The sequence below is a fragment of the Pongo pygmaeus genome, chromosome 4 (assembly GCF_028885625.2).
Source record: "Pongo pygmaeus isolate AG05252 chromosome 4, NHGRI_mPonPyg2-v2.0_pri, whole genome shotgun sequence".
Classification (NCBI taxonomy): Eukaryota; Metazoa; Chordata; class Mammalia; order Primates; family Hominidae; genus Pongo; species Pongo pygmaeus.
In genome coordinates this window covers 146367742-146391992 of record NC_072377.2, presented here as the reverse complement: position 1 = coordinate 146391992, position 24251 = coordinate 146367742, and the positions used below count along the sequence as shown (strand labels likewise).

The window sequence follows — 24251 nt, the reverse complement described above, 5'->3', positions numbered from 1 at the left end:
TACACCGCTGATGGCACTTCTGCTCCTCTGTCTGAGGGACATGGGTCCCTGCGCCTGTTCCCCCTCAGGCTCTGGCTTCTCAGGGTCCTGGGTGCTCATGTCACTGGGGGGAGGTAGGGCACCGTTGCCCAGGAAGGCAGCCAGGGCCTGGGGAAGGGCAGATAAGGTGCTGCATGTATCAAAGACTGCCGTATGGGACTAATGACTCCCAGTGCCCAACTGCTGGGGACAAAGTTCAGAGATAGTGGGAGCAGGGGTGAGGGAAGGCCTCCTTATTGCTGCTCCTGCCCTTCCAGGCCACCCTGGCTTTCTCCCTGCATCTCTACGGGCCCCTGGGTGAACAGCAGCATCCTAGGAAGCCTGGGCTGGTTCATTCCTTGACCCTTAGGCCCAATGTTTCTTATTCCCTCCTTACTGGGCAAGGTTGGCAGTCCAGGAATGGAGGGGAGGCGGGTGTGACATAACAGGCATCAGATTCTAGCCTCAGATATTTCTGTTCCTTTCCCCCAGACTCTGGGATGTGAAGAGGCATTCTTATTTCTCAAGTCCTGGTTCTTCCACATACTACTTCTGTGACTTAAGACAGTTTATTCTTTCTCAGCCCGCATTTGATCATCTGCAGTATGGGAAGGAGTGTAATAATAAATACTACCCATTTCACAGGGTTGGGAGGAAAGAGATCATGTGTGTAAAATGTTTAGTACTGAGTAAAATCTTAGTGTTTGCTGAGATGATGATGATGATGAGTGATTATGATGGCAAAGGTGATGATAAGAGTTTGCAGGGGCTGGGCGCGGTCGCTCACGCCTGTAATCCCAGCACTTTGGGAGGCCAACGCAGGAGGATCACGAGATCAGGAGATCGAGACCATCTTGGCTAACACAGTGAAACCCCGTCTCTACTAAAAATACAAAAAAAAAAAAAATTAGCCGGGCATGGTGGCAGGTGCCTGTAGTCCCAGCTACTTGGGAGGCTGAGGCAGGAGAATGGCGTGAACCCGGCAGGCGGAGCTTGCAGTGAGCCAGGATTGGGCCACTGCACTCCAGCCTGGGCAACAGAGCAAGACTCCGTCTCAAAAAAAAAAAAAAAAAAAGTTTGCAGGACCGGGCTGGGCGCGGTGGCTCAAGCCTGTAATCCTAGCAGTTTGGGAGGCCGAGGCAGACAGATCGTGAGGTCAGCAGATCGAGACCATCCTGGCCAACATGGTGAAACCCCGTCTCTACTAAAATACAAAAAAAAAAAAAATTTAGCCGGGCGTGATGGCATGCGCCTGTAGTCCCAGCTACTTGAGAGGCTGAGGCAGGGGACTGCACTCCAGCCTGGCGACGGAGTGAGACTCCGTCCCAAAAAAAAAAAAAAAAAAAAAGAGTTTGCAGGACCTCAGGCTCTTTCTGAACTCCCTGGAATTATCTCAAAGTTGTACCCAGATGGTCCGACCATTGCGTCACAATTGCTTGGGGGTTTCTCTAGGTCCCACCCCCTGAATAAAGATTCCTAAGGGTGGGGCCAGATAATCTTCATTTTGAAGAAACTCTCCAGATGCTTGAAGGGCCTAAGCCCTCTTCAACTCCTTTCCCCACTGTGAGCAACTCTCCCCCAACCCTGTTTTCCCCACATTCCTCCTACTTTCTGGGACCTTTCCCCGGCCCCGCCATCCCATACCTTCCTTGAGCTGGATATTATCCTGTGGTTCTCCTTCTCTTTCCAATTCAAAGGTTAGATACCACAGTCCTTAACTGGTTCTTTTGCTGGTTGAAGGTAAGGCAACTCCTCAGGGTGAGAAAGAGCGTGTGGGGGGCAGAGGTAGTCTCACAAGCATGTATGCCTGTTCTGCCTAGGAGGTTTGAAAGGTTATAGGGCCTCAGGTTGTGACTGTGAGATGGAGGAAGCCTGAGGTAGGGGCTTAATTCGTAGCTCTTGGAGTGGCCACACATCATTCGCCCTGACTGCCAGATCATGGCCCCCTGAATTAGCAGCTAAAATTTGTGAACAGTCATGTTTCCTGGAAAAATCTGCACCATGGTTTTATAAAATTCTTGAAGGAGGATGTGACCACAAAAGATTAACTATCTTGAATATCCTTGATCTGGAGAGAACAGAGGCAAACAGTGACTGCCTTATTTATTCTCTTGGTCAGGTTTAGGGTAATTCCCGTGGGCTTCCCACATAACGCCTCACCTGCCAAGACTTTTGTAGAGAATTGGGGTGCACAGTGATACCACCTTGTATATGCAGACGAGGGTGGCAGCAGGATACAGTCCCATAAGAAAATGAGGTTCTCTGGTGATGGTCCTTTGGGGACGTGTTTGGGTTGGGGTTGAAGTAGTCAGATGAGCCTTGTGCCAGGTTCATGCAGGTGGAGGGGAGGTGGCTGGAGAGTGTGTGGGGGGTGGATCCAAATGGAGTACAGATAAATTTCTGCTTCCTTTAAAGAGATTAACATTCACACCAATCTGATAATGCCGCACACACTTTAGGGAGGGGCCTGTGCTTGGGGAAGGCCATACAGAGGAGGGGATGTGTTTGATTTATCTAAGGACTCTGTGCATTCAGTGAACATTTGCTGAGAGTCTACTATGTGCCCTAAACAGAGGAGACTTACATTTTACCCCAGGAAGTTCTTAGTGGCATAGGGGAATCGGGTAAGTGAGCAAGTAAAAGAGCAGTGGTCACACAGCAAGTACCAGGAAAGGCTAAGCCCAGAGAGCCAAAATAACAACAGTCATTCAAGAGTTGCTGAGTGCCCACTGTGTGCCAGGTCCAGGGCTAAGCCCTGAGGAGGTAGCAGCAAACAAAGTAGAAACTCTCCTGCTTTCTGCTCACCATCTTGGAGCAAAGACAGACAATTAACACATTTTCCAAACAGGTACACAACTACAATTGTGCTAAATGCTTTGAAGGAGTCCTTTGTTGAGTACCCACATTTAGCCCACAGTATCTCAAATACCCTAGGAAATAGGTAGTATTATCCCCATTTTACAGACAAGGAAACTGAGGCACTAAATCTTTGCTTCAGGTCATGCAGCCAGGAAGTGAGCAGCTGGGTTTGCCTCAGACTGTCTTATGCCACAGCCCTCACTCTTCTCCACCGTGCTGCCTTACTTTCGCCAAATGGTATACAGAAGCAACCAAACAAAATGGACAAATCGTCATTGAGTTAGAAGCACTGTCATGGCAGATTGGACCAGTCTTGTTTACTTCTGCATCCCAGTGCCCAGGACAGAGCCTGGCATATTGTAAATGCCCGATAAACATTTGTTGAATGCATGACTGAGTCCCTACAGTGTACCCAGATGTGCAAAGGTGCATTGTTAGGGGGCAGGGGATGAGTGAATATACAGAGTACTGTCCCTTCCTTCATGGTACTTTGTGTTTGCCTGGAAAGGCAGAGAACTCAGGAAGAGGTGCACAATACTGAAGCTGAACAATACAGGCGGGCGGTGTCCCAGTCAGCCACATGATTCATTGCCTTGGGATTGGAGCAGACAATAAGTGGCCGTGAGTTGGAGGAAGGAGAGGTCACCGTGGGCAGGAGAGGACTGTGAAGGTTTCCTGGAGGGCCAGAGCCTGCCCTCAGTGGGATTGATGTGGGGTGGGTGTTCCAGGTGTGGGGCAGGTATTCCAGGTAAAAGTGAGGAAGTGGGGAAAGGAGACTGAACCAGAAGCCTCTAAAGAAACTGCCGATCCAAAGATTTTGGATTTGAATAAAGGAGGGACTGGCCATGATTTTGTTGGAGAGGAGGGGGCATTCAAGACAGAGACAGTAGCTGGGTCTAGCTGGGATCTGCAAATGCACGACCTCAAAGCCAGGGCAGATGGGCAGAAGAAGGGGGTTATTGTTGTGATGGGGGTGCAGCTTGTGGTTGCCTAGGGCAGAAGTTGGGAGAGGCAAGTGTGAAGTAGAGGCTGGATATATGGAGATAGATGTCAAATAAGAGCCAGATGTTCATCCAGAGACCAGAGGGTGTGGGGTGGGGGAGTGGCCAGGGAAAGGCTGGTGGTGTCATTATCATCAGCAGCTCTGTCCCAGTTAGACCTGCTGGGCTCCCTGTTGCTAAGGACAGGCCAGGGCAGCTCCCAATGCCAATTCCAGGATTAGTCAGCCCTGACCACAGTTCTGACCCCAATCTTGACCTGTGTTCCCTTGTACACACCTGCCCATGGCAGCAGGAGGGAGAGGAGAGGAGCCCTAGCAACTGTGCATGTTCCTGTGTGCATGCTTTGGGGCATGTGTGCACGCTCTGGGGCATGTGTGCACAGTCTGTGGCCTGTGTGCACGTTCTGGGGCATATGTGTTGGGGGAAAGTCGGGGAAGGCTAACACCTACTCCTCAACCCTAACCATTTTCACAAGCCTTGCCCAATTGAAGCTGGCCTTTTATGGGGGTGGAGAATACTGGGCACCGTGGGTGATTGTCAGAAAAAGAGGATTTAGATGTCATACCTCATGCATATGCACTGACTTGGCATCTCAGAATAAAGAGAAATGAGACATCATCCCCTCTCCCTCCAGCCAACCTTAATGGAGCCCAGTGTGACAAGTCAAGGTCCCAGGGTGTGGGGCGTGTAAGGATGTACTTGTGTCTCTTTCCTACCATGCGTGTGGGGAGGGGTGCTCCAATTGGGGATGCTCGAGGCCTCACCCTTCCACTGGCTCTCTCTCCTTATCTCAGTATCAAGGTAATTACCATCGGTGACTAAGGCAGGATGCTCGTGAGAAGGAGGTGTTGGGTGAAGCACAGAGCAGAGAGCGGGGAGGAAAAGAAGGAAAGAGGGCGGGCAGCCGGGCTTGGGCCCAGGGAGCGTCAGGTGGGTGAGGGTGTTCCATGGGCGGGAGCTGCTCTAGGCATGCCAGACCTCTTACTGGCTCCTCCAGCTGGGGCAGACACTGCTACTACACCCAGCTGTGGATGAGATTCAGGGATCTGAGTTTCTGGAATTGGGGTTCTGTGCTGGGACTGACTGCCCTTGTGGAGAATTGTGTGTCAGTGGGAGAGGGTGAGTGTGGGGCCAGCTCTGGGCAGCTCAGGGCCAGGCTTTTCTTCCCAGCTCATGGCCTCTGTTTTGCCTCTTCCCCTTGCAGCCCTCCTGATTCTGGGGCCTGCCAGGATGGGGCCCCTGAGGCATAGCCCAGGCCCTGGGGGGCAACAGCTACTGCTGCCCTCCATGCTGCTAGCACTGCTGCTCCTGCTGGCTCCATCCCCAGGCCACGCCACTCGGGTAGTGTACAAGGTGCCGGAGGAACAGCCACCCAACACCCTCATTGGGAGCCTCGCAGCCGACTATGGTTTTCCAGATGTGGGGCACCTGTACAAGCTAGAGGTGGGTGCCCCATACCTTCGTGTGGATGGCAAGACAGGTGACATTTTCACCACCGAGACCTCCATCGACCGTGAGGGGCTCCGTGAATGCCAGAACCAGCTCCCTGGTGATCCCTGCATCCTGGAGTTTGAGGTGTCTATCACAGACCTCGTGCAGAATGGCAGCCCCCGGCTGCTAGAGGGCCAGATAGAAGTACAAGACATCAATGACAACACACCCAACTTCGCCTCACCAGTCATCACTCTGGCCATCCCTGAGAACACCAACATCGGCTCACTCTTCCCCATCCCGCTGGCTTCAGACCGTGATGCTGGTCCCAACGGTGTGGCATCCTATGAGCTGCAGGCTGGGCCTGAGGCCCAGGAGCTATTCGGGCTGCAGGTGGCAGAGGACCAGGAGGAGAAGCAACCACAGCTCATCGTGATGGGCAACCTGGACCGTGAGCGCTGGGACTCCTACGACCTCACCATCAAGGTGCAGGATGGCGGCAGCCCCCCACGCGCCAGCAGTGCCCTGCTGCGTGTCACCGTGCTCGACACCAATGACAACGCCCCCAAGTTTGAGCGGCCCTCCTATGAGGCCGAACTATCTGAGAATAGCCCCATAGGCCACTCGGTCATCCAGGTGAGAGGCCCCTTCCGTATAACTGTCAGGGTGACCCACCGCTAGAAATGGGAGCCCACCCAACCAGGTGAGAGTTCCCTTCACTTAGGGGAAAAACTGCCAGAATACTGTAGTGAGACCCCTTCTCCCCAAACTCAGCCAGGGGAGTCTTTCCCACCCCACCCCAGCAGGTGATATTACTTTCCTCTATCAGGCTACTTAGTTGACAGTGAAATACCATGTGAAAAGTTTCCCGTGACCCCTAAGGCAGACTCAAGCTGGGGAAACCTCTGAGAAGTGAAACTCCCGCCTTAGTCAAGTAGAGCCTTCTCTGCCAGCCAGGTGAGCTGAGTTGGAACAAAGGAATCACCGTTTATCCAGGTAGAATCTCCCCTGAGATGAGAGTATCTTCCCAACCAGGGACAGTTTCCCTTTAGCCAGATGAGGTTTTCCTGAAGCTGGAGGATATAGCCTCTTTTTGCCTCTTCCTGACAAAGTCAAATGAGATCATTTTAGCCAGGTGGGACCCTCAGAGTTCTGAAAAAACATACTGGGGTGTCTGTACACCTGCCTCCTCCCCTAGGCATGGGGTGCCCATAGATGTGGGGTGCTTGGCACAGTGGGGTTCAGTGGGGGGTCAATTTCCTCTGTTGAAGTTCTCAGCACCCCTCTCCATGGGAACTGCCCCAGGCGCTGGGCAGCTTGGTGGGGCTGGGGCCTGGGAGGGAGCAAAGAAAGCGTCTCTGCAGACAGGTAGGTGTATCTCCCGCTGTCATCTCAGCTCTGGCCTCCTGCCAGCCCCAGCTCCTTTCTCCTTCCCCATGGGCTGAAGATGCCTCTTTCTTTGATGTGAGGGAGCTGAGGAGGCTCAGCCTGCCCTGGACACCGTTACCCATCCTGGAAAACCCTTAGTCCTAGGTCCTCAAGCCAAAGTGGGAGATGGGTGGGAGTTTCAGCCTTTTTTTTTTTTTTTAGAGCCTGGTGGACTGGGACCTGGAAAAGAGACTGAGAAAGAAAAGGGAGACAGACAGTCGGGGATAGCAAATAATAATAGACTAGGTGCCAGGCACCGTTCTAAACACATGATGTGTGTTATATCATTTAATCCTTACAGTACAAGGTAAGCGTTATCCCCATTTTGCAGATGAGAAACCAAGCCCAAACATATTAGAAAACTCGCCTGATATCCTACAGCTAATGAGTTCAGAGTCCACCTTTGCCGCAGCCAAGAGTCTGGCTTCAGAGCCTAGGTGTGTAACAGCTTTACCACCTCCCAGTGAGGTGAAGTGGGAGAATAGGGCAGAGAGTAAGCAGAGAGGTCAGCAGGGCTGAAAAGAGAGGATGGAAGAAAACAGGCTGTGGGAAAGGGGCAGAATCAGAACTGAGAAATGAGCAAGGATAGAAAGAAGACAGAAGCCAAGAGTCACAGACAGAGACAAAGAGAGGTAAGACAAGAGGCAGATAAGAAGCTGGAAGACCAATCTAGAGGCAAGGGAGACTGGGGATCCTCATCATAAAGTTGGTGACAGGTAGACTGGGGTGAGGGGAGGAGAAACTGCTAGGGTTTGGCACTCAGAGATGTGAGCAGAGACCAGGGTACCTGGGGAACCGTTGCCCAGGAGTCTTCGCTGTAGAAAAAGCCCAGGCAGGGATAGCTGGAGTTCCCATTCCCAAGGAGGAGAGGACTGGCAGTGGCTTGAGGGCTCACTAGGTGCAGTGCCCACTACTGCATTAGCACTGATTTTTCAGAGGCAGGCAGGTAGGAGGGTAGACGGTTGGACAGACAAAAAGAAATACATGCTATTTAGGGAGCACTTTCCCTGTCTCGGGCAGTGTCAGGCATTTTTACCTGTATTATCCCATTTGATGCTCACCACAGTTCTGTGAAATAGGTTACATTATTATCCCCATTTCACACATTCATAGACTGAGGCTTAGGGAGGTTAAATAATTGGCCCAAGGTCACATAGTTACTTGCGAAGTGGTATAACTGGGATTTGAACCCAGGACTCTTCTGTTTTGTTACCCCAGAGACTCTGCCAAGTTATGCTTATTCTCCCCTCACTCCCCACAGCAGTCACATTCTGTCTGGCTGTGACCTAACTCCAGCCCTCATGTTTCTCCCTGCCCAGTAGTACCCCATGGCCATTCCCACCTGGGTCCTCTTGCCCCATTACCAACCATGTTTGTATAGAGTTGAGTCGAGTGCGCGTCGGAGTTGGCGTGGGAGGGCGTGCCCGCTGACTGCAAAGGGACAGACAGTTCATTGTTTGATGCTGGGAGCCCAGCCCACTGCCAGCAGGCCCTGTGGCCTGCATCAACCCCTCCCTCCTGGCTGCAGGCTCAGGCCGGATTCCTCGCATTGGTGCCTCGCCAGCCAGTGCCAGCCAGGAGGAGAAGTTGCTGCTGAAACAGGTTTCCCCGGTTTGACAGAGCGGTAGCTGGGGCCTGGCCTGGAGGGCTTCTCTGACCCACAACCCTACCTGACTTCTTTCAAAAGAAATCCCCCAACCTGGGGCCTTCAGGTGGGCGTGTGAGTCTTTACTCATGTGTGCAGGCACACATATGCACAAATACATATACCTTCTCACACAAAAATCACACATAATCACACATTCTGACACAATCATACATATACAAACACATATACCTTCTCACACAAAAATATCACACTTAATTACACATTCTGACACAATCATACACATACATATGTGCACGCGTGCATGTAGTGCACATTCACATGGGCACACACACCACCTCTACTACTCGCACCTCTCCATCTCTTCAGGAGGGTTCAGGCAGGGTTCATTGGTTCAAATGGCTTCCCTAGTTCTATTGGATCCTCATCCTCTCCTGGTATTTTTGTGGACCCATACAGCAATGACAAGTGAAGTTTAATTCTGCCCTGTCCCATCTCCAATAGTTGCTTGTAGCACTGTTGAGGATTTGCAGGCTGCATCTGAGCTCTTCAGGAAAATAGGTTAGTAATGCCTGCCAGAGTGTCCGAATTGGGAAAAGGCAATACACACATGGCTTCTGGAAAGGGAGCGATGTTGGATTGGCTGTGTCTGCCATGCTTGTTGGAAAGGACATTGGCAGCATATGTGCCCCTTTATTTGCTATCCCTGATCTAAACCATCTCTGTTCTCCTTGTTTTTCTCTCCTGCCCCATAGGTGAAGGCCAATGACTCAGACCAAGGTGCCAATGCAGAGATTGAATACACATTCCACCAGGCTCCCGAAGTTGTGAGGCGTCTTCTTCGACTGGACAGGAACACTGGACTTATCACTGTTCAGGGCCCGGTGGACCGTGAGGACCTAAGCACCCTGCGCTTCTCAGTGCTTGCTAAGGACCGAGGCACCAACCCCAAGAGTGCCCGTGCCCAGGTGGTTGTGACCGTGAAGGACATGAATGACAATGCCCCCACCATTGAGATCCGGGGCATAGGGCTAGTGACTCATCAAGATGGGATGGCTAACATCTCAGAGGATGTGGCAGAGGAGACAGCTGTGGCCCTGGTGCAGGTGTCTGACCGAGACGAGGGAGAGAATGCAGCTGTCACCTGTGTGGTGGCAGGTGATGTGCCCTTCCAGCTGCGCCAGGCCAGTGAGACAGGCAGTGACAGCAAGAAGAAGTATTTCCTGCAGACTACCACCCCGCTGGACTACGAGAAGGTCAAAGACTACACCATTGAGATTGTGGCTGTGGACTCTGGCAACCCCCCACTCTCCAGCACCAACTCCCTCAAGGTGCAGGTGGTGGACGTCAATGACAACGCACCTGTCTTCACTCAGAGTGTCACTGAGGTCGCCTTCCCGGAAAACAACAAGCCTGGTGAAGTGATTGCTGAGATCACTGCCAGTGATGCTGACTCTGGCTCTAATGCTGAGCTGGTTTACTCTCTGGAGCCTGAACCGGCTGCTAAGGGCCTCTTCACCATCTCACCCGAGACTGGAGAGATCCAGGTGAAGACATCCCTGGATCGGGAACAGCGGGAGAGCTATGAGTTGAAGGTGGTGGCAGCTGACCGGGGCAGCCCTAGCCTCCAGGGCACAGCCACTGTCCTTGTCAATGTGCTGGACTGCAATGACAATGACCCCAAATTTATGCTGAGTGGCTACAACTTCTCAGTGATGGAGAACATGCCAGCGCTGAGTCCAGTGGGCATGGTGACTGTCATTGATGGAGACAAGGGGGAGAATGCCCAGGTGCAGCTCTCAGTGGAGCAGGACAATGGTGACTTTGTTATCCAGAATGGCACAGGCACCATCCTATCCAGCCTGAGCTTTGATCGAGAGCAACAAAGCACCTACACCTTCCAGCTGAAGGCGGTGGATGGTGGCGTCCCACCTCGCTCAGCTTATGTTGGTGTCACCATCAATGTGCTGGACGAGAATGACAATGCACCCTATATCACTGCCCCTTCTAACACCTCTCACCGGCTGCTGACCCCCCAGACACGTCTTGGTGAGACGGTCAGCCAGGTGGCAGCCGAGGACTTTGACTCTGGTGTCAATGCTGAGCTGATCTACAGCATTGCAGGTGGCAACCCTTATGGACTCTTCCAGATTGGGTCACATTCAGGTGCCATCACCCTGGAGAAGGAGATTGAGCGGCGCCACCATGGGCTACACCGCCTGGTGGTGAAGGTCAGTGACCGCGGCAAGCCCCCACGCTATGGCACAGCCTTGGTCCATCTTTATGTCAATGAGACTCTGGCCAACCGCACGCTGCTGGAGACCCTCCTGGGCCACAGCCTGGACACGCCGCTGGATATTGACATTGCTGGGGATCCAGAATATGAGCGCTCTAAGCAGCGTGGCAACATTCTCTTTGGTGTGGTGGCTGGTGTGGTGGCCGTGGCCTTGCTCATCGCCCTGGCGGTTCTTGTGCGCTACTGCCGACAGCGGGAGGCCAAAAGTGGTTACCAGGCTGGTAAGAAGGAGACCAAGGACCTGTATGCCCCCAAGCCCAGTGGCAAGGCCTCCAAGGGAAACAAAAGCAAGGGCAAGAAGAGCAAGTCCCCAAAGCCCGTGAAGCCAGTGGAGGACGAGGATGAGGCCGGGCTGCAGAAGTCCCTCAAGTTCAACCTGATGAGCGATGCCCCTGGGGACAGTCCCCGCATCCACCTGCCCCTCAACTACCCACCAGGCAGCCCTGACCTGGGCCGCCACTATCGCTCTAACTCCCCACTGCCTTCCATCCAGCTGCAGCCCCAGTCACCCTCGGCCTCCAAGAAGCACCAGGTGGTACAGGACCTGCCACCTGCAAACACATTCGTGGGCACCGGGGACACCACGTCCACGGGCTCTGAGCAGTACTCCGACTACAGCTACCGCACCAACCCCCCCAAATACCCCAGCAAGCAGGTAGGCCAGCCCTTTCAGCTCAGCACACCCCAGCCCCTACCCCACCCCTACCATGGAGCCATCTGGACTGAGGTGTGGGAGTGATGGAGCAGGTTTACTGTGCCTGCTTGTGTGGGGGCCAGCCTGAGCCAGCGGTGGGAGGTGGGGCCTTAGTAATAACACCGCTGCCTCACCCAGGCACAGGGATTAGGCTGAGTGAAGATTCAGGGAGGGTGTGCTCTGTGGTCTCCTCCCTGCCCTCTCCCCACTGGGGAGAAACCTGTGATTTGCCAAGTCCCTGGACCCTGGACCAGCTACTGGGCCTTGTGGGTTGGGGGTGATGGGCAGGTGAGCATAAGTCGGGAGGGAAATGGGGAAGAAGTCTACTCCAAACCTAGGTCTCTATGTGAGACCAGCCCTAGGTGCTTCTCTAGGAGGGAAACAGGGAGACCTGGGGTCCTGTGGATAACTGAGTGGGGAGTCTGCCAGGGGAGGGGACCTCCCCATTGTGCCTTCTGTGTGTATTGTGCATTAACCTCTTCCTCACCACTAGGCTTCTGGGGCTGGGTCCCACATGCCCTTGACCCTGACAATAAAGTTCTCTATTTTTGGAGTTTTGGTTTCTTATTTTCTGGAACTGAGAGAAGCAGCGAGAGAGACTGGAAGCAGCCCTTTGTCCTCAGGTCCCACCTCAATTTCCCCTTCCCTTCTCTTTGCCTCTTGCCACATCCTAGACCTGCCCACTGTACCCCACACTATCTTAGCCTACCATCTTGCCATCCACCCCCATGTCCCTATCCACGTCTGGGAAAGTGGCCTTCTGACCAGCCTTCAAATGAAGGTGTCTGGCAATGTGTCCCCTTGCCCCATGTATGTAGGGCTTTCTTCCTAAGAATGACCCAAAAAGGGCAGGTGGGGCTATACCCAAGTCCTGCCCCATCTGAGGCTTGATTTTTCCAATCTGCTCAAACAGTTGCCTCTGACAGACCTCAGACTGGAGCACCTGATAGGGAGTAGCATTCAGCCTTCCTTCCTGCCTTGGGTGAAGGCAGAGAACCTCTTGATTACACCAGCCACCTTCCCCCAGGGCAAGTCCTTCCCTCAAGTCCCTTCCCCACCCTCTTCATCCCAACAACACTCAACACCCAGCAATTAGCTGGCCCTCCCCTGTGTCTCCCCACCATGATCACCAGCCTGGGCTGCAGGGACGGGGCCCAGGGGGAGACATGGGGAATTCCTAAGTTCTTTGCATTGACCTGCCCTGCACCGCCACTCTTAGGGGGTTCCCTGCTCATGAGCAGAGGCTTCCTAGTTCTGCCTTCTGCCTATGATGCTACCTCCCTCCCCTCTTTCCACTCCTTGCTCTGGCCACCCTGGGTTGCTTGCTTGCACTCTCTCTCTCTCCGTCTCTCACTTCTTGCTCTCCTGGGTCTGCCCTGTCTCTGGTTGTGCCTGAGTTGGAGGAAGGCTAAATCGTGGCTGAGGGGCCTCAGGCCCTGGGGGAGTCTCCGAGGCCAGAGGCAACCTATCTCCATGGTGACTAAAGAGGCTTGAGACACTCCCAAGAGGACCAAGGTGCCAGCTCTCTCCTCTGATTCCATCCACAAATTCCCCCAATGCCCTGGGGGGGCCCCCAAAGTAAAAACTCCTGGGGTCCTTGGAGGAGTGGAGCCTGCGGAAGTGAGATCTAACCATGTTGTGACCTCCAGCAACTCTTGACCTCCCATTCTTTCTCTTCCTTTTCTGTCCTTGCTGGCATTCCTTCCATCTTTCTCCTGTTCCTTTAGCGTCTTCATCTCTTTCTTTCCCATGATCTGAGGCATTGTCTCTTACTCAGCTCTAATCCAACCTAACCCATCCATGGAGCCACACTGAATGTCTTCTCCCAACATTCAGATACAACCAAACCACACCACCTGTTGTCATCATCAACACACATAGGCCAAGTTTCCACTGAGTACTCAGCATGGTACTAGACCCTGATGAAAAAATGGCCATACTTGTACAAGACAGAAAAGTGAACGATGAGGCAATTGAGAGTCTTAAGAGTCGAATGAGAAGTGCCCTACTAAAGCTTTTCCCAACTTATTCCATGAAACTACTTCTACTGCTACTGCTCACTTCCTTTTTTTTTTTTTTTGAGATGGAGTTTCGCTCTTGTTGCCCAGGCTGGAGTGCAATGGCACGATCTCGGCTCACTGCAACCTCTGCCTCCCGGGTTCAAGCAATTCTCCTGCCTCAGCCTCCCGAGTAGCTGGGATTACAGGCATGTGCCACCACGCCCAGCTAATTTTGTATTTTTAGTAGAGACAGGGTTTCTCCATGTTGGTCAGGCTGGTCTTGAACTTCTGACCTCAGGCGATCTGCCCCCCGTGGCCTCCCAAAGTGCTGGGATTACAGGCATGAGTCACCGCGCCCGGCACTCACTTCCATTTTTTGAGTCCTTACTAGGTGTGAGGTACCATGCTAAGCACTTTGTGCGAATTAGTGCAATCAGTGCTCATAACTCTTTATGATATGGGTCATTTTAATATTAATTTTGCAGAAGTGAAAACTAGTGGTGCAGCCAAATTCAAACACAAAGCAGGCGGATCTCCTGTTATCTATTATGCTATAAAAAAGGGGTTCTGTGGTGAAGTTAGTTTTGGTAGTAAGAAATTCATGATCACATTAGCCTATTAAAGGCTCTGCAGAGTCCTCCAAAAAAGAGGGAACACGCTAGACTTCGTTTAACTTTTTATTTATTTATTTTTTTTTTTTTTTTTGAGACAGGGTCTTACTCTGTCACCCAGGCTGGAGTGCAGTGGCGCAATCTTGGCTCATGCAATCTCTGCCTCCTGGGCTCAAGCGATCCTCCTGTGTAGCTGGGACTACAGGCGTGCACCACCACACCTGGCTAATTTTTGTAATTTCTGTAGAAACAGGGTTTCGCCATGTTGCCCAGGCTGGTCTCAACTCCTGGGCTCAAGCGATCTGCCCACCTCAGCCTCCCAAAGTGCTGGGATGACAGGTGTGAGCTGCCATGCCCAGCCCCAATTTTGTTTACCTCTTGAGTTTTCTGAATTTATTTCACCATATTGCCCCTCCCTTCCTTTGACGAGCACAGTATGGGAAAACTTGCACAAGACATGGAAATGGGCTTCTGGAAGGAGAAAGTCAGCTTGTCAATGATGAGCAAGATTAGGGCAGGAGGGTCCCCTGCCTCCTCACAGGGTCACCGTGTGGGCAAACTCCTGCGGCAGGAGTGAACCAAGTTGGAGGCAGGGAAAGGGCAGAAAAAGGAATATTCTGGCAAGAAAAGGGGCATAAGAGAAAGCTGAAGGATGAGACTGGAAGAACTGTAGGTTGTAGAGGACATAGGTGCCTTACCAAAAGTTCTTCAGAAGGAACTAGTCCCTGAAAGCTCATGAGTGTTTTAGATGAACTGAGTTTTAGAAAGTGCACTGGAATATATGTTGGGCTTAAAAGGGCATAGAGATGAAGGTACAGGACTGAACCTCTAAGAGTTGGACTATGATGGTGGCAATGGGGGTGATGGATGGATGGATTTGGCCAAGGTTAGGGAGAAAGGACCCACAGGATTCAAGGGATAATTGGATATGGGGTAGGGATGGGGAATGAGGGGAGAGCTACCAGGATTCCCAGGTAGACATCAGCCTTCTGAGTCTGGGTGATACGATAGTGATGAGATCATTGCCCATACAGAAGCTAATTGAAGAAGCATTTGGTTTCAGACATGTTGTATCTTAAGGGCCAGTAGGCAGAGCCAATTGGAAATAATTAGCAAGTGTCTAGAGCTTCAGGACTCAAAGAGTTTGAGAGAGATTTTTTGATCTGGGCTTTTATAATTTGATAGTCATAAAATTAGAGGGAACATTAAGTGTTGGGTATAACCCAACCCTCCATTTTACAGAAAAGAATCATGGGAAAAGAGACCAAGTGACTTGCTTAGTAGGCAGGACCAAAGCCTTCAATTACCAGATGTGAGTTCTGCAGGGAGGTGGGACTGCTGGCCAGTATCTTGAAAGAAAACTGGAAAGAGAAGCACCAACAACCATGTTGCCCTGTGCCTCCCAGACCCCTCCTGGACCCTGATCACCCCTACACCAGGTGGACTACACTCCTTTATAGCCTCCCGGCCCCAAACATCCATGTTAGTTTTGGGGACCTTATCAGTCATCACCCAGACCCTTCAGTGTTTTAGATCAATACAAGGATTCCAAGAACGGTCGCTTATTTCTGAAGATGAGGTGGGAGCCATCTTCAGGAATGGGGATAGTGGGGAGGCAGTTCTGGGCTACCTTCACAGCAGCTCCAAAACTCCTGTCCTGACAGCCTTTTCCACCCTAGCTGCCTTGAATGGGGCTATTAGGAGGGTAAGTCTACAAAGCCAGGGCCACCTCCCCTGGCCATCTTCATAACCTCCTATCCAGTGTTATAGAGTAAGGCAAAGCACTGCCAAAGTCTTGGAGGATGGGAAGGAGTTTAGAGACTCATCAGCAGGGCCCTGGGCTTAGCTGTTTTCACCCCTGGCCTCCAGGGGCCCTGGGTCTGCGCCCTCCACAACTCCTAATTTCTGGTTGGCAGGAAAATCTGTGGCAGTCCCAAGTGGGTATTTGGGTGGCTGGCTGGTTGTGCCAAGTGCCAAGTTGAGGTTGCCAGGTTCCAGGGCTGATCGTTAACCTGTGGCAGGCATACAGGGCTGCTGGCTGGGAACAGCCTGTCACGGTTCCACTCCCCCGACCCCCAGTCCCCAGTCCAAGCCTCCACGTCTGGCTCCTCATGCCAGCAGCCCTCCCAGAAGCTCCTTCCTATTTCCTGGAAGGAGTCTCCCTTTGAGACCAGCTTTCCTAATCCCTAATGGGTGCCATGCCCTCCCCCCATGTCCAGGCTCCTGGCAGAGCCCTACCCTCTCCAGTGAATATTCTATTTCCTGATCGGGAGGACTGGGGAGTTTCCATTGTTCTGCTTTGTCCCCTTCCCTCAGGTGCCCGGGTTTGTTATCAGGCTCCTCCCTTTTTTTCCCACTCCCAGGCCTCTCTGGAGGGGAGTGAAGTGGGGATGGGGGGCTGAGTGGGAGGGGCCACGGCAGGGAGTCTTCAGACTGCTGCAACATCACAAACCAGGGATGAGGAACAGAGGATAAGAAAAGAAAGGTTGTCCCCTCATTTGGAAGGAGGCAGTGGCAAGAGCAGTGAGACAGGTGAGGAGCTGGAGTTTGGAGGGTGCTGTTTGGAAATGAGGGAACTAACTGTTCTGGTATTGGTGAGCTGTTTGGGAGTTAGGAGTCTGCTTCTTTTAGGAAGCTGTTCTAGAAACTGCAGGCTATGCTGGTGTTTAGAGGCTGAGCTGGAATTAGGGGAGTCGGGTGGTATTATGTTACTCTGGTATTGGGCTCTACACTGTATTACAGGTCATTCTGGGATTAAAGGGAGGCTGTGCCAATATTGGGAAGCTGGGTTAGAACTAGAAGGGTTGTGCTATAACAAGCGGTTGCACTGGATGAGGGTTACTGGGGTAGCATAGGGGCTATAATAACACTGGGGCCTGTGCTGTATTGGGACTTCCAGTATGTGGACTTGGCTGTACTAGGAGTGGTCCTAGAACTCAGGAGCTGTCTTTCACTGGGGCCTGTGCTTTCGGGAGGAATGTGCTGTGCTGGGGCCTGGGTCTCTTCTTGGTTGCTGTTGAGGCCTGAGTAGGATGGTGCTTGGCTTGTACTAGGGCCTGGTATGGTGGTGGGCCCTGTGGGCAAGCTGACTGGTCAGTAGTGACAATCTGTCTCCCTGCAGTTACCTCACCGCCGCGTCACCTTCTCGGCCACCAGCCAGGCCCAGGAGCTGCAGGACCCATCCCAGCACAGTTACTATGACAGTGGCCTGGAGGAGTCTGAGACGCCGTCCAGCAAGTCATCCTCAGGGCCTCGACTCGGTCCCCTGGCCCTGCCTGAGGATCACTATGAGCGCACCACCCCTGACGGCAGCATAGGAGAGATGGAGCACCCCGAGAATGGTGAGGCACAGCAACATGGTCAGGGCACCCCAGGAATGAGTGGAAGCCTGGGAATGGTGACAAGGCCTTAAACAAATCATCTATGTATTGAGTTATTATGTGCTCCGTCATCATCACCGTGCTGAGGGCTTTCAGGAATACACGCATTTAATCCCCAGAACCACTCTGTGATCTGAGAACTTTATGGCACCCACTTTACAATGGAGGAAACTGAGGCTTAGAGAGGTTAAGTCACTTGCCTAAAGTCATACATCTAGAAAGTGACAGACCTAGGAGGGATTCAAACCCAGGTTTCTCTGACTCCAAAGCTGTTGCATTCGTCACCATGTTTACACGGCCACCTGGGAACAGGGACCCTGAGTGTGGTGGCCAGAAAGCTCACGTAATGGTGAGGAAAACTTGAGAAGGTTTCCTCTAAGGTTGGTGGTCCTCTAAGGTTGGGAAGGCCTTGAGAATAGAGATTGGGCCCTGGATGCTACAGGGGGCTCAGAGAATGGAGTGACGATATGCTGGGGTGAGGAGTGGGAGAAGGTTTGGCACCTCTTTGAGGAAGAGCGTGGCAGGAGGTCTGGTGAAGAGAAAGGCCTCTCTGGGAGGGATTTGGAGGGTGATGGCAAAAGGGAGGTGTGAGCTGGAGCAGAGGTCGGCGTGGGAATGGATGGTGAGGTGTGCCGTCAGTGTGTGTGTAGTGCGTGTGCATGTGTGAAGGCATCCATGGCAGCCTGTGGAGGGGGAGAGTGAACGAGCTAACCCCTGAGATGGAAAGACTCTCTAAGTTGGAGTTGTCCTCGGGTCTCACCCACTCCCTCAACTCAAAGCCTCCTCTCTCCACAAAAGATGGGAGGTTTCACTCCCCTGCCTCAGGCACAGGGCCCTTGTCTAACCTCCCAGGCCCTAGGTCTCAGAGTGTCCTCCACCCCCACCCCGCCCCTCCATGCGCGATCTCATGCCCGTCTCGTCCTTTTTGTGCCCGCGCAGAGCCGGCTGGCCGGAGCAGGCCCTGAGGCAGAGTGCCAGGTATGTGGGAACTGCTCTGGGGTCTGGGGTCTGTGGGACTCTGCCCAGCACCCAGCCTCGCCTACCCAGTGCCCATGCTCTGCTCTGAGCCACGTTGCGTCCCCCAACTCTGCTCTGAGCTGTAGAGCCTTGGCACTTTGAGGGTTAACAACAGAGCTGTCCCCTCCTCACCTGGCACTGGCAGGAGGCCAAGCCAGAGTGGGTGGTGCCAGGGGAGCCCCTGTCCCAGGCAGTGTTGCTTAGCCATGTCCCTGGGGGGTGGGGGGGGTCACTGCCTGGTACTGTCCCTGAGCAAGGGCAGGACAGGGACAGCTGTGACAGGAAGTACTCATGGCCCAGCCGTTCCCATGGAGACCCCTGCTGCCCAGCAACTACACCGTCTACTGCTGATGTCAGGCAGCCAACTCCTGTTCCCGTGGGTGTTCTGGGCAGGGAGCCGGGGCAAGGCCAGGGGTGGTGGCTGGTTTAGGGGCCAGAGTGAGGTGGGGAGGGGCTGCATGAGCGTGCTTGTGGATGTGAGTGTGTGCCTCTATGTGAATACCCCACATAGAAGCTCGTCCCTTCCCCCTGGCTTTAAAGCAAGGTCTTGCAGGAGGAGGGTGGGTTCAGGACCACCGGGAGCATGTGAGGCTTGAGGGGGTTCTGAAGGAAGCAATGTGCCCAATTTCATCTGAGGATAGAGGTGCCCACTGTAGTAGATTTGTGTATCCATGCCTATCTGTGTGTGTAAGAGAGGGAGAGAGAGAGAGAGATTGATTGTGTCAATCAATTCAATGAGGATGGGGGTTTCCTCAACCCCACCTGAGGATAGATTTGCATGTTTAAGTCTGTCTGGAGATAGATGAGGCAGTGTGTAGATGAGTGTGTGTTTGTGCACCTGTCTGAGGGCAGATTTGGTGGGTGTGTAAGAAGAGCACTGTGGGGTAGATGACGCTGGAAGGAATGTGTCTATTTAGGGCTTGGTGGCTCATGCCTATAATTCCAACACTCTGGGAGGCTGAGGCAGGCAGATTGCTTGAACTCAGGAGTTCAAGACCAGCCTGGGCAACATGGCTTAAACCCCATCTCTACAAAAAAATACAAAAAATTAGCCAGGCATGGTAGTGCACACCTATAGTCCCAGCTCCTTGGGAGTCTGAGGTGGGAGGATCGCCTGAGCCTGGGAAGTTGAGGCTGCAGTGAGCCAAGATCACACCACTGCACTCCAGCCTGGGTGACAGGAGTGAGACCCTGTCTTGAAAAAAAAAAGGATAAGGCCGGGTGCGGTGGCTCATGCTTGTAATCCCAACACTTTGGGAGGTCAAGGCGGGTGGATCACCTGAGGTCAGGAGTTCAAGACCAGCCTGGTCAACCTGGTGAAACCCCATCTCTACTAAAAATCCAAAAATTAACCAGATATGGTGGTGGGCGCCTGTAATCCCAGCTACTCGGGAGGCTGAGGCAAAAGAATTGCTTGAACCCAGGAGGTGGAGGTTGCAGTAAGCCGAGATTGCGCCATTGCACTCCAGCCTGGGTGACAAGAGCAAGACTCCATCTCAAAACAAAGAAAAAGAAAAAAGATAGATTGTGTGTGTGTGCGTGTGTACAGTAGGCCAGTAGGTCGATGGTGGGAGGGCATGTGTCTATTCGAGGGTGTGTGTGCCTGTGAGTTCAGTGGTCAGGAGGGGCACATACTCCTGTCCTGAGGTGGGGTGTAGATGCCAGTGGGAGGCCATGAAGCAGAGCTTTGCAGAGGCTGTATGTCTGACAATTGTCCTTCCCCGCTCCCTCCTACAGACCTTCGCCCTTTGCCTGATGTCGCCATGACAGGCACATGTACCCGGGAGTGCAGTGAGTTTGGCCACTCTGACACATGCTGGATGCCTGGCCAGTCATCTCCCAGCCGCCGGACCAAGAGCAGCGCCCTCAAACTCTCCACCTTCGTGCCTTACCAGGACCGAGGAGGGCAGGAGCCTGCGGGCGCCGGCAGCCCCAGCCCCCCGGAAGACCGAAACACCAAAACGGCCCCCGTGCGCCTCCTGCCCTCCTACAGTGCCTTCTCCCACAGTAGCCATGATTCCTGCAAGGACTCGGCCACCTTGGAGGAAATCCCCCTGACCCAGACCTCGGACTTCCCACCCGCAGCCACACCGGCATCTGCCCAGACGGCCAAGCGCGAGATCTACCTGTGAGCCCCCTCCTGGCCGGCCGGCCCCCCTCCCCCAGCCGCCGGCCAGCTCCCAAATGGGCCCATTCCGGGGCCTCACTCTCGATCCCTTCAGCGTGGACTTCCTGGCCAGGGCCCCAAGTGGGGGTATCACTGACCTCATGACCACGCTGGCCCTTCTCCCATGCAGGGTCCAGGCCCTCTCCCCTCATTTCCATCTCCCAGCCCCCAGGGGCCCCTTCCCCTTTATGGGGCTTCCCCCGGCTGATGCCCAGGAGGGCTCCTCTGCAATGACTGGGCTCCTTCCCTTGACTTCCAGGGAGCACCCCCTCAATTTGGGCAGATGGTGGAGTCAAGGGTGGGCAACATACTTCTAACTCATTGTTTCCCTCATGGCTGACCAGGGCGGGGATAGCACGCCCAATTTTAGCCCTGAAGCAGGGCTGAACTGGGGAGCCCCTTTCCCTGGGAGCTCCCAGAGGAAACTCTTGACCACCAGTGGCTCCCTGAAGGGCTTTTGTTACCAAAGGTGGGGTAGGGACGGGGGTGGGAGTGGAGCGGAGGCCTCGTCTTCCCGTGCTGCTCCTGGACTGGCCCACCTGCCTGCCACATGCCCACGCCTAGTCCCATCTGGGCCCCCCTTCCCTGCTGGTCATGCAGTGTCTGTATATAAGGACCTTGGAATGACGTCCCCATTTCTGCCTGATTTGCAACTTTTCTTGTTGATGTTGTGTTGTCTTGGGGGACCCCTCTGGGGGGGGACCTGCCCTGTGCCCCCTCCTCCCTGCCGCAGTGCCCCCCAACCCAGGCCTCTATTGTTCCATGTTGTAAATACCCCTGGGGCCATGGTGGGATGGGGCTGCAGGCCAGGGAAACAACGGGTGGGTGGGGGTGGGGATGGGGGTAACATTTGCCTATCAGCAGAGCTGGGCTTTTATTTAATTTTTTTTAAAAATACAAATCTCTATTTTTTTGGAACTGTTGCGCTGTGCCCTGGGGGGATCCCCGCTCAGGCTGGCCTCCCACATCCAGATGAGCATCACAGAGGGGCCCTGAGGCTGTGGGGGGCAGCTGGACAGGGGTGGGATGACTGTGCCTCTGGCCTGGTTGGGTGAGTTGGGAGCAGGAAGGTTTGTTCAGGGGGTGGCTGGGTGCTGCTCCCGATATAGGGGGCCTGCATCCTGCCCCCTCCCTGCCCTCTCAACCCCCAGCCCCTGCCATGACTGACCCGTCAGCCTGTAAAACCACCATTGCCTTGATCTCAGGGGGTGGGAGGGCTGCCTCAGGGCACCCTGGGCTCTAGGCCCCCTTCTTCCAGTTGGGCTTCCCTTTGCCAGGGTCAGGGGTCCCATGGGGGAGGGGGTAGGGAGGTTGGGGGGCAGAGAAGCCCAGTCAGCCATGATGAGGTGGAGTTCTCTTCTTCACCTCAGGGGGCCAGGGTGTAAGGGGCGTCCTGCAGAGCCCCCGTCTCCCACTGTGGCCATCTCAAAGCCTCAGCCCCTCTTCCTTCCAGAAACCCCCACTGCCTTGGCCCATACCTCTCCAGCTCCCTAGGGGCCCAGGCTGGGAGGCTGGAGACTCAGGGTATGGCCCTTGCTTGACTTAGTCTAAGCTTGGGGAGGTGGTCCAAGATTGCGAGGGGTGGGTACAGGCTGCGGGGTCTTCTGGTGCCTTTGGGAGCTGTGCTGCTGGGGTCTTGACTCCTGTACCCCAGAGACCCCACCCCCACCCCGGAAAAGCCAGGGGCCTGAAGAATCACCCTATTTCTCTGCCCCTTACCCCCAACTTGGCTTGGGGTGCTGGTGCTAGGAAGGAGAGCATTGTTAGGCTGGTAGCCCCGGCATATACGAAGCCCTTCTATGGAAGGGAAGGGGTAGAATGGGATGGGGTGGCAGCAGCCAGGTCTAGGGGTTGGCCAAAGGCTCCTTTCCCTTGGGGAGGCCCAGGAAATGGGCTGGGGGCTTGTTAAAGAGACAGCCCCTTTCCCCTGCACAAATGGGGCAGGTGCAATAGTCTTGGAGTTGGTAGTATTGGGTGCCCAGCTGGTGGAACAGTGGCCTCAAGGATTGTCCTGGGTCCTGGAGGTCAGGATTCGGGCAAGAAGATTGTATGAGGCCCATTTGCTTGGTGGAGAAGGTGGTCCAGACAGGCGGCATTCCTGGGGTCAGTGGACTCCCACTGGAAGCCCCTAGTGGCCTGGGTACCCTGCCCTGGTCTTAGAGACCCCTGAGCACTGAGCGGAAGAGCAGAGGATCATTTTGCACAATGGAGAAGCCAGAAGAAAGAGGGTGGCCCAGATGGCTGGGAGGGCTGAGAAGCCCTTCCCACAGGCAAAGACAGAGCCCCCAGCCCCCTGGTTGGGGCTAGGGCACTGAGTCTGTCACCAACTGGGCACTGGAGAGATGAAACCAAAGGTGGGCAGGGGTTGGCAACAGCACTGGGGACTATCCCTGTGGGTCCTAGGTCTGTGAAGCCCCTCCCCAATGCCTGTGTCGCCTACAGTTTTATGTACCAATAGGCGACATTTGGCCAGAGGAGAGCCCCCCTCAAACCCAGCCTGACCCAGTCTGTGTCTTCCTAGAGGGGACCTAGTCGGTCCCCATCCCCCTACTTCAGGGCATGTCTCTCCGTAGGGGGAGGGTATATGGGGACGTATTTCTCTCCTAGGGTCCCTGAAGCATGTTTCACATCCCGGGGTGGGAGGAAGTTCTCTGGGCATCCCTCACCTCTGGGGGCTCTCTAGGCCCTATCTCTCCCCTTGGGAGTCTCTGGGGGACATGTGTTCCTGCTGAGGACCACGGGAGCATGTCTCCCCCGATTACCCAGGCTCTCTGGGGAGCCTGTTTTCCTCCCAGGGTTCCTGGGAGTACTTAAGGCAAGTCAGTTTCGGGCCATCTCTCTTCCCAGGGAAGGGGGCTATCTCTGAAGCACGTCTGGGAAGGGATGTTTCTGGCCCTGCCCCCATCTCTCCTATGGGGGTTTCTCTGCCCTGCAGCACTTTAGGATGAGGCTGGGCATCTCTGAGTTGTCTTTTCTCCTAGGAGCCCTGGGATACCTCTCTCTCCCGAGGGTAGGGCCTCTGGAGCCATTTCTTCCCTGGGTCGGGGCTGTCTCCGGGTGTTGGGAGGGCTTGTGTTGGCCATGAGAAAGTCTCTTAAGGGGCGTCTCCACTGGGGACTTCTCTGGGAGGGGGGACTGTGTCTCGCCCATGGGGTTTCGGGCGGGTGTGTCTGCCCATGGGGAGGGGAGACTGTGTCTCCTCGGGTTATCTAGTGGGGAGGGGGGCCGTGTCTCTCTCGTGTGTAGGGGGGTGGGGGTCGGGGTGGGGGGTTTTGGGCGCGTCGGGTGCCCACATTGGGGTCGTGTTTCTCTTGGTTCGTGCCACTTCCCACCGCCTCGCTCCTCCCGGGAAGGGCCCCCGCCCCGCCCCGCCCCACCCCACCCCACCCCACCCCACCCCACCCCACCCCACCCCACCCCATCCCACCCCATCCCACCCCATCCCTGGCGCTGCGAGCACAATCCCGTTGATTTGTAATGATTTCTGTCTCTTTCTGTCTTTCTCTTTCTCTGACCCCCCCCACCCCCACCCCCGCCGCGAGCATGCGCAGGCACCGCCCCTACCCCCTCCAGTTCGGTTCGTTTCCGGTTTGTTTGCTGAGCTGTCAATGAAAGACCCGTGTAATTATTCCCGAGCTTTACAATAAAAGTGTGAAAACCGGACCCCACTCAGCTTCTTCCGGGTCCTCGGGCCTGCGTCCCGTGGAGAGTGGGAGCTAAATCTGGAGACCTTGGAGAGGGCT

General features: G+C 54.3%; 1 protein-coding gene across 5 annotated transcripts in view; it reads left to right on the top strand.

Annotated features, from left to right (window-relative positions):
• PCDH1 (protocadherin 1) overlaps window positions 1-23897 on the top strand; it is a 28109-nt gene extending 4212 nt beyond the window's left edge. For 3 of the 5 annotated variants that reach the window (XM_054488483.2, XM_054488481.2, XM_054488482.2), the window contains exons 2-5: window positions 5083-5945; window positions 9099-11294; window positions 17066-17285; window positions 20079-23897. In XM_054488483.2, the coding sequence (XP_054344458.1) occupies window positions 5109-5945; window positions 9099-11294; window positions 17066-17285; window positions 20079-20473 (3648 nt within the window). In that variant the 5' untranslated portion in view covers window positions 5083-5108 and the 3' untranslated portion in view covers window positions 20474-23897. Of the gene's footprint in view, window positions 1-4833; window positions 4998-5082; window positions 5946-9098; window positions 11887-17065; window positions 17286-18263; window positions 18303-20078 lie in introns of those variants that run through there. The other 2 variants (XM_054488484.2, XM_054488485.2) reach the window with 2 other exon arrangements.
• Window positions 23898-24251: the final 354 nt, after the last annotated feature.